Source organism: Merops nubicus, unplaced genomic scaffold (genome assembly GCF_000691845.1).
Source record: "Merops nubicus isolate BGI_N331 unplaced genomic scaffold, ASM69184v1 scaffold10519, whole genome shotgun sequence".
Taxonomy (NCBI): domain Eukaryota; kingdom Metazoa; phylum Chordata; class Aves; order Coraciiformes; family Meropidae; genus Merops; species Merops nubicus.
Window position 1 is genome coordinate 2,999 of NW_008630210.1, and position 9,871 is coordinate 12,869.

The window sequence follows — 9,871 nt, forward strand, 5'->3', positions numbered from 1 at the left end:
GCAGGATTTGTCTTTCAACAAGCAGAGCAAAGCACTTTGCCATGAACTGATACACCAGGAAACGTTCAGAAGGGAGGAGGAAGGTCATTGGAAATGTCTGCCACAGGAGGAGAGATGTTTCTTGGTTTAGGAAGCAGTTGGCTCAAGAGGGCTGAGAGAGAGCTGTGAAATCCCAGCTGGGTGATGTTTCAGCAGCTCTCAGGGCTGTGAGGAGGAAGGTGGCCAGATGCAAGGCTTTAGGGGTCTAAAGATCTAGTGGAAGGAAGTATTTCTTCACACAATGTGTAATTTAATTGCCACAGGATCCTGGGAAAACCAAAGGTAAAAATAGGTTCAAAGAGAACCTGATCAAATTCACAGGGGCTGTGTCCAGGAAGAGCTATTGCACAGATGTTGTATCTGGCTTAGGAAGTCCCTGAACAACAGGCTGCTAAATTGGGAAGGTCTCCTGGGAGAGGTGGTGCTTTATACACACCTTTCATGATCTTCCTTTACACACACTCCTTTATGCTTTTCCTCTGTGCCTGTTCCTGGCAGTGAAAAGCTGTGAGACTGCTGTTAGTGCTTAGAAAGACTTCAGCCTTAGGCTGACATCATGAAAATCTTTTGGTTCAAAATGTGTTAGCTTTTTTTGGTTTTTAAAAATTGCTCTATTTTGGCCAACAGCCTGACAAACCCCCTATCTGCATTGAAGTGCATGCATGCCTACATGCAAAACCCCACCCAAACGTGTGCCCACCCAGCTCGTGGTCACAGGGGATTCCTTTGCAGTCATTTAGTCAGTAGTGACAGGATCCCAGCATGGTGGGGTTGGAAGGGACCTCTGGGATCATCTCATCCCACCCCCTGCTCCAGCAGCTCACCCCCAGCAGGGTGCCCAGGGTCACAGCCAGGAGGGTTTGGGATCTCTCCAGAGCAGGAGACTCCACAGCCTCTCTGGGCAGCTGCTCCAGGCTCTGCACCCTCCCACCAAAGAAGTTTCTCCTGCTGCTCAGGTGGCACCTCCTGGGTTCCAGTTGGTGCCTGTTGCCCCTTGTCCTGTCACTGGGCACCACTGACAGAGTCTGGCCCCAGCCTCTTGCCCCCCATGAGCTCTCTAGATATTGATGAGATCTCTTCTCTGGGCTCTCAGCCTGTCCTGGCACAGAGATGCTCCAGCCCCTCAGCATCTTTGCAGCCTCTGCTGGACTCTCTCCAGTAGATCCTGGTCTCTTTTAAACTGGGGAGCCCAGAACTGGACCCAATACTGCAGAGGTGGCCTGGCTAGGGCAGAGTAGAGGGGAGGAGAACCTCCCTTGACCTGCTGGCCTCATTCTTCTGAAGGCACCCCAGAAGCTAGCACCCCAGCTTTTCAGTGCACACCAAATCCCAAATGCAGAAGCACAAACACCAGGATGTGTTTGCCAAGGGGATGTGTTGCTGGAGGCACCACGTTGCCAAGCTTTCAGGAGTGTGCTCTTACTGGGTTCAGTGTGAACTAATACCACCAAAACCAGCCTCTGCTCAACAAGGAAGACAGAATGACCCACTTTTTTGGCCTTTGTTTTATCTATCTAGTAGTATGCTACAGGCTTGCTCGGCAGATTCTTGGCAGGGGAATGTGTAAGCTATCTGTCTTCAAAAGAAAAACCTGGGCAGTAGAATATAGCATCAGCTGAAAATTAAAAAATGCTCCCAAGGAAATGTGCCTTGACTGCAATGGCAGTGCAGGAAGCCCCTGCTCTGCCTGCCCCCTGCCCACCCACACAGGATGCCCACGAGATGGGAAGTTTAGCTGCTGACCCAGCTTCCTCACCTCAGGACCTTCTGCTCCCTCTGAACACCACTGGTGCTCCACAGGAGCCTCTTCTGCCCTGCTCTCCGATAAAGCTCCACACCTCAGCAGAGCTGCTGAAGCCAAGGACTAAGTTTTAACTGTTTCTGCATCTACAAAACATTCCCAGGTCTACCTAAAATAAAACCCAGCAGTTTTCCTGAATTGCTGATACGGTTACAAAGGAGAGATTTGCTTCTTCCTGTTCAGGCTCGGCCCCTTTGTGCTCAGTCGTGCCCTGCAGGCAGAAGGTGCAATAGTTACAGCTTAGAGCAGGGATCTGGCCTCAGGTGCAGAAAGCCATGAGCCCTCAGACTGGATAAACCAGTCCAGGAACAGCAGCAGGATGTGTTTTGAGCAGCAACAACAGGGTCACTTGTTGCCATTCCACTCTCCAAGTCTTTTGCTTTCTTCTGAAAAACATGTTTACGTTTCAACCCTAGGTATGTCTGTCTGAAAACAACCCAGAGGACCCTGGAAAGATCTAGGCTTCAAACCAGCAGGTGGTTGGTGAGGCTGAGAGGCACTTACATTAAACCCAGCCCACTCAACCCATTGGCTTTACTCTCTCTTGGTTGTGGGCTCCTGTAAAGCTGTAGCCACCACCAGCAGCACACAACAAGCTGCAGGAGGAGTTGCAGACACAGTGCTGTGTCCTCTGCTGGCAGGATCCTCAGCCAAACAGCTTCAAGCTGCACAATCTTGTGCTTGGCTCTATCACCCTTCTCCCATTCACACAGTTGTGTTTCACCACTAAGAGTCTCAGTCTAACCCTTCATGGCAGTGTTGGGACAGACATTTTCAGCTGGGAGGCACCTACAGTGACCTTCTAGTCCAACTGCCTGACCTCTTCAGGGCTGACCAAAAGTTAATACATGTGATTAAGGGCATTGTCCAGAGAGTTTGTGAACCCTGACAGGCTTGGTGAGTCGACCCCCTCTCCAAGAAGCCTCTTCCAGGGTTTGACCACCCCATCAGTAAAGAAATGCTTCCTAATATCTGGCCTAAGCCTCCCTTGGTGGGGTGCAGCCTTGGACCATTCCCAGGTGTCCTTGGATGCCAGGGAGGAGAGCTCAGCAGCTCCCTCTCCATCTCCCCTCCCCAGGAAGCTGCAGACAGCAAAGAGATCACCCCTCAGCCTCCCCTTCTCCAAACCAGACAAACCCAGAGCCCCCAGCTGCTCCTCACAGGCCATTCCCCCCAGCCCTGTCACCAGCTTTGTCACCCTGCTCTAGATGCACCCCAGGGTCCCTGGCACCCTTCCCCAGGGCTGGGGCCCAGCCCTGCTCACAGCTCTGGGGGTGGAGGCTGCAGCAGCTGACCCCAGGGGACAGTCCCCTCTCCTCACCAGCTGCTTGATGCACCCCAGGATGTGCTTTGCCCTCTGGGTGCCAGGGCTCACTGCTGGCTCCTGCTGAGTCACAAAAGCCAAAGATGTAGAGTTTTCTTTCCTTGAAGAGACAGAGGGTTCTTATTTTGTTTCTGTGCCCCCCTACCCCACTGACACTTCTCATCTCTCCACTTTGTACCACACCAGCAGGGAAGGTGTGGCAAACCACACTTCATACCACACCAAGGGCTGGGGGCACCCTCTGCAGCCCCACAGAAGTCAGAAAGACTGAAGGACCATCTGTCTATGGTCGTAGCCTCCCGTGTAGTGTTCTTATTTCAGAAACAACCACTGTGTCAGCATTCATGAGTCCCAGTGATGGCAAACCAAGTGCAGTTACCAGCTGATGGTATGACTAGAGCAACAAGCAAGACAGTTTTGGGGGGAAGGATGTAATGGGAGCAGATCTGGGGGCAGAGAAGGCAAAATGCAAACTAGCTGTGGGACTGAGAGCCCCTGGTTCAGTCAGGGGGGGTGCTGCTTGGGCTGGCACAAGGTATGGCTGCTCTTCGTGTTCAGCAGAACTGGGTGACTTCCAACAAGACAATTACAGCAAGTGAGGACTGGAAGGTGGTCCCTTGAGGTCAAGAAGAATTGACAGGTAGAGAGGAAGGACAAGCAGAAATGAAGTGCCCTGAGATTGCACTGATCAGCTTGGTTAGATGCAGTTCAAAGCTGCCCTGGTCGTGTCAGGAAAGGGAAGGAACGTTTGGGTTGGGGGTTTGTTAACATCACGGGGAGATGAGGTGAGAGATAAGAATGTAACTGCAGGGAGATGATGAGGTTGAAAGAAAGGCACACCAGTTTTTTTCCACAGGAAAGACTGGACAGGGGTACTCTACAAATGCTAGAAATCCTAGAGCTGCACTTAGGGAATGGGTGTGGAAAAGGTAACTGAGAGCAGGCAGCATAAGGAGCTGGGGATGGGACGAGCAGCAGGGATGGATCCAGCTGTAGGTCAGGTAGCTGTCCTGGAGCAGGGTGAGAGGAGGAGGAGGAGGACTCATTTGTCTTGGCAAGGAGCCCGGGTTACAGGGAGTGATGAAAGGCTGGAGTGAGATGGAAGATGGAAGAGATAGAGCTGTCCTTCAAAGATCGTTTTGAGCTACACAGGTCAAGAAAGGGAGGCAAAATCTTTTGCTTGCGTGGTCCAAGCACAGAAGCAGGACTATCCAAAAGGCCATGATGAGGTAAGGCTCTTCAGTGTGAGAATGACAGTCACGAGGTGAGGGAAAGTGGGGGGAGAGAGCAGGAAGCAAAGAAGAGTGAAACAAAGTGTGTCCTGTGGGCTTTGGGTGTAAGCAAAGAGCTTTCTCATATCATAACGGTGCACTCAAGAGCTTAGGCTGCGAGGAAACCTCATCAGTGCACTGTGTTCATCCTCTTTGCCATGTCATTCTTCTTATTTTATATTTCTTTAATATTTCTGCAGCCTGGAAGATTTTTTAAAAAACATTCACTTGTCCAAGATTCAGCTCAAAAGAGCTTTTCTGAGGCTCTGCAGATGTTCGGGGGCAAGGAAGAATGTGCTGTATTTACAGTTCTATTCCTGTAGCAGATAATCAATACATTGTGCTCTGCTCTGGCAGGAGGAAAAAAAAAACAGTAGGAATATGAGTGCCAAACGGTGATGATAAGGCCTTTGTGTCTCGAGTGCACTCATTTTCTAAGGATTAGGGGCTGCCCTTTATCAGGCAGTTCACTTTGGAAAGTCCATGATGGATTGCTCCTTTCCTGCAGCCCCAGCCTCAACTTTATCAGCGAGGAACCCCCCAAGTGCTGCTGTCAGGAGGGAATGCAGGAACATTGCTGCTCAGGGCCAGCCTCACCTTCCTCTCTGGAGCAACAAACACTGCAACAGAAAGAGGACTCTGGAAGTAAGGTATTTACAAACAGCCATTTCTTTCTTGGTTGGTTGGTTTGTTCCTTTTTTTTTTGGTGTTGGTTGTTTTGGTTGGTTTGTTTTTCAGGGCAGGGTTGAGCTTTTGGGGCATTTATTTCCTTTGTGCTGAGGCTGGAGGGAAATGGTCCTTCAGCATCTGTTCTAAGGTGCTCATTTACCTAGTGCTGGAAGGGTTGTGGGTAAGTGGGGCTGAGGTCTAACACAGGGCTGCCAGCCAGAGATGTTTGAGCAGGTTACTGAGGAGCTTGGGACCAGCCCTGCACGGTCATTGCAAAATCACATTTCTTTCCTGCGGAAATCACTTCAGCCTTTCAAAACCACAGGAAAACGCTCTGCTGCTCTACAGGGAGATTTGGTTGGACTGAGAATGCTGTAGAGAACAGGTTGTTTTTGAGTGTTTTTAGCAGATGTAGGAAAAGCACAGTGTGAAAATGGACATCTCCTCTCCTGTCAGCTGGGGTGTGCTGCACCCGGGTTTCCTCTGGGGAGGCTGGGAGGGTGCTGGGTCCCTCACTGACACGAGCTACTGTCCAGATGCTTCTCCTGAGACAACAACTCTTCTAGGGTTGGGTTGTGGTGTTTGTGTGTTGGGGTTTTCTTTTTTCCATTTTTTTTGGAGCACATTTGGTTACTCATTCGGGTTCCACTGCAGACTGGAGCCTGGTTTTACAGCTTGCTTTTTAATCTCCATGGCCTTTAGGGAGGCAGCAGCTGTAATGCAGAGATGTCTGGGTGAGATACCTGGGCAAAGCAGTTGGTTTGGCTCTGCCACCACATTGCTCCACGTGGCTGGAATTATTCTGCTGGAAAACAACTTCCCCATCAGCTCCAGGCTGCTGCAGCCATCCTGAGCCTAATACTCCAGCTGCATCACTTGCTGCTCTCTAGGCAGATTTTGTGGGGAAAAAGAGCCTGTTAAAAATCTATTGACCTCCAAAATATGTGGCACTTTTCTCCCACTGGTCCTGAAAAACCCCCTCTGAGAAGTGAGAGCTGCAGCATTTATAAGGCCCAGCTTTTCATGGGGTGATGTAGCAGTTCACCCAGGGAGCAGGTTTAGATGGTTGTGCATGCAGGAACTCGGGTCTTAAAAATCAGTTGTGGCATAATTATTTACTTTAGAAAAACAGAATTAACTTTTACTCACCACTTCTCCTCCTCTACTTGAACTCCTATGGACTGGAACTTACTGGTTGCTTTATTTTCCCCTGATATGGTGGATTCTTCAGCACCATCAACCTTAAAAATACCCAGACAGGTAATTAGAATGTATTGTAGCAGAGATATCACCCAGCCACTCACAATTTCTATGCATGATAACTACTAATTATCTGCACATATAGCTTGTACTGTGGGTACCTTCATCTAGCCAGAGGATGTATCTGTGGTGTGCCCATCTCTGATGGGATTAGGGAAGGTTTGTCATGCTTGTTCATCTAAACCATTTCTGGTGGGACAGCATTCAGCCTGCAGAGTGCAGCTGGGGCTTGTCCAGCGTTTTAGGGAGGCTGGAGGCTCACCTCTGCCAGAGCACATCTTGGAGCAGCTGTAACTCCATTCACTGGGCTCCACTGTTGGTTGGATGTTACCTGTTAGTCTGTCTGTGCATGTGGGAGTGAATTCATGTCAAAATTATGCGTTTGTTTGGTTTAGGTGTCAGTGCCCCAAGTCAGAGCACTGTACTGTGAGATTTGAAGACAGTGGGTGTGGCTCTTGGGTGCATCTCCCTTCCTGCTTCGGGATGCAAACAGGTGGACCCCGGGAGCACTGTCAGGAACTTTATATCCACCTCCATGAGGAGTTTTATGTCAATGGAATGAAGTTAAAATTCAATCACAGATGTGTCTCTGAGTAAAACAAACCTCTGGTTCCAATCAGTGTAGTTGCTAATTCCCAGGGTTATACATGACATTTAGTTGTACAAGAAACAAGTGTCTGGCACGCAGAGTTTTTGGACCATAGCAGCATCATGAGGTGAGCTGTGCATCCACCCTGAGCAGGGCTGTGCAGCATCTCCAGCTGCAGCCAGCAGCTGTTCCACCAGCAGCTGAACAGCCCGTGCAGGGGAGTGCTGGAGGAGGGGTGGGACTTGCAGAGCTGGCAGTGAGTCACAGAGTTGTTTTGGTTGGGAGAGACCTTTCAGATCATCACATCCAGCACCAGCTGATCACTGAACCGTGTGGTGAGGCACTTACCTGAGGCTGAGGCTTTTGGGGAGATAACTATGCCTTAAACCCCATAACTGCCAGGGAGAAGCAGCCTCGAGATGATGGAAGGGTTTTGCCTTGCAGGACATGCCTGTGGGGTCCTGAGTGTGACTGAGGGGTGCAGGGGACACGCAGGGACATTCACCACGAGTGCCCACGAGGTTCATTTGTTAGAGGAGGATGCAGCCCAAGGATCTGCCTCTGGCTGAGGCAGCTTGTTCTGCTCTGTGAGATGGGACAAACTGTCCCTGAGGTGTGTGCCCGCCCCGAGCTCAGCCTGAGCCTACACTGGGCTCCCTCCCCAGCCGGAGGGCAGACACTGGCTGACAGCCTGACTGCCTGCCCCAGGGCAGGGGGTTCTAAGAAGTCCCTTCTGGCTGCAGCAGCTCTCCCACAGTACCTCCTACAGCACCCCAGCCCCTCCAGCTGCCCCAGCGCCGTGCTTGTGCAAGGATGCTGCAAACCAGGCCAGGCAGCAGCAGGGAAGGGAGTCTGCCTTTACTGGGGAGCCCTGTCTGGCTCTACAGATCTCACTGATGAGCACAACAGGGAAGGTGGCAGGGGGCACGGGCAGGAATCCTGCAGGGCTGGATCATGGCTGAAGGTTTCACTTCATGTTGTCCCAGCTTGAGGCATCTCTGGTGGTTTGTACCCAAAACCCACCCTGGCAGCCCCTCGGGGACTGTCCCCAGGAGCTCTCACATGTGGCTGCTGGTCATCTGCAAATTTCAGAGCTTTAGAGGGTTTAGAGAGTTGGGCTGGGGCAGCCTGGAGAGGAGAAGGCTCCAGATGGGGAGACCTGCTGGGGGCTGCCGGGGCAGCAAAGGGGCCTGTCAGAAAGCTGGGGGGGGGACTTTATACAAGGGGCTGTAGTTCAAACTGGAAGAGGGGAGGTTTAAATTAGATATAAGGAAAAAGTTCTTCACTCCAAGGGTGGTGAGACCAGGGAAGCTGTGGATGCTCCACCACTGGAGGTGTTCAAGGCCAGGTGAGCAGAACAAGGCTGCAGCAAGGGCAGCAACAGTGCTGAGGAGAGGGAAGAGGAAAGCCACAGCTTCTCCAGACCTCCACCCAGCACCCTGCACCACCTCATCAGGCCGATGCAGAGACTTCACCATGAATTCTGAGGCTTTGCTGAGCAGAGGAGCCTGCCCAGGCTCTCAGTGCTGGGCTTACACCCTCCAGCTGCAAGGAGAAAAACTGTCTCCTTGTGGGAAGCTGTGGGTTGCTGTTCTGCTCACCTGGGAGTCATCTCCCCCCAGAACTGGTGTCGATTCTCAGTTAATTGCAAGTCCAAGCAGTATTTTTCCAAGAGCTAGTCCTGCAGGCAGTTAGCTGGAGTCCTATGAACATTCTTTTTTTGGGGGGTAGGGGGTAGTATGGGAAAGATTAATTAAGGAAGCCGATTACACTGGCCCAGTTTATTTGCTCTCCTCCGTTCTGTAAATAGCAGTGAACTTTGGCAGGGTCAGTCTTCCCGTTTCACTCCACTAGAGGTAACAAAATGCAATTTTCTTTGACAAGGGCAGATCAGAAGGAACTCAGCCCCTGCTCCTGGGGCTGGAGTGGGAACAAAGCCACCAGTGGCTGTGAAATGCATGAATGAGCAGGGACAATTAATTCAGCGAGGCTGGACGAGAACATTTTTGGGGTGATAGTGTAATGTAAATCATTGTTTTACACATTCCCTTTCAGTGATTTAATCCATGCCTTTCTGACCCCTGCTGGGTTAGGATTCATAGATTAGTGCTCATGTGTGTAATTTAACAGAGCTGAACAACGAGCAGCAAGAAGACTTAAACAAATCCTTTGCCTCTGATGTTTTCATGATAAATTGGGAACACCTCGCTGGCACCACGCAGAGTGACTCTGCTGCTGCAACGTCTGCACCAGGAAGAGAAGAAAAACACACAAAGCTTTGCACCAGGAGCTGCAGGACCCCGGCACAGCGTCAGGCCCACGTGTCCCCTGCTGTACCTGGATGCCAATGGATAAGCATCTGTTCTTCTTGAAGTGGTCCTTCTTTCGGTCCTCGACGGCGACGGTGGCGATGGTGGTGGTGGTGGTGACAGTGGCAGTGTTGTTCCCCACGTGCTGGCTCGCGGGGCCGTGGATCTGGGCGTTGGCGGCCTCGATAGCAGCTGTTAGTGCCTTCATGCTGTCCAGGCTCTCCGTGGAGTTGCTAAGTCCAGACTGACTGATGATATCTCCCCTCTGCCCGTGCCCGTCCATGTAGGCGTCCTGGGCAGACTCTGTGCTGCTCTGGGCTGTGATGGAAATGAACGGCTTGGTGGTGGTTCTTGGTGGGACTGGAGGTGGTGTCTTCTTATAGGTGGTAATGCAGGATGACACTGGAAAGAACACAGCAGAGCTCTTAGTTCATTGGCACTGCAGGGAAAATGGGTGCAAATATCTCAATGCACCAGTGAGCATGGAGAAAGCAGATGTGAGGAGGCTGCTGGCAGCCAAAGAGCCCCCAGAGCCCCCAGTGTGAGCACCACAGAGATACCTCACTCACCAGCGTCCTCTGCTCCTGCTAATGTGAGTGGCAGAGTTGC

General features: G+C 51.3%; 1 protein-coding gene across 1 annotated transcript in view; it reads right to left on the reverse strand.

Annotated features, from left to right (window-relative positions):
- LOC103779563 (disks large-associated protein 1-like) overlaps positions 1-9,664 on the reverse strand; it is a gene marked incomplete at both ends in the record, with an annotated part of 11,142 nt that extends 1,478 nt beyond the window's left edge. The window contains 2 exons of the mRNA XM_008947195.1: positions 6,254-6,345; positions 9,291-9,664. Coding sequence (XP_008945443.1) covers positions 6,254-6,345; positions 9,291-9,664 — 466 coding nt within the window. The remainder of the gene's footprint in view (positions 1-6,253; positions 6,346-9,290) is intronic.
- Positions 9,665-9,871: the final 207 nt, after the last annotated feature.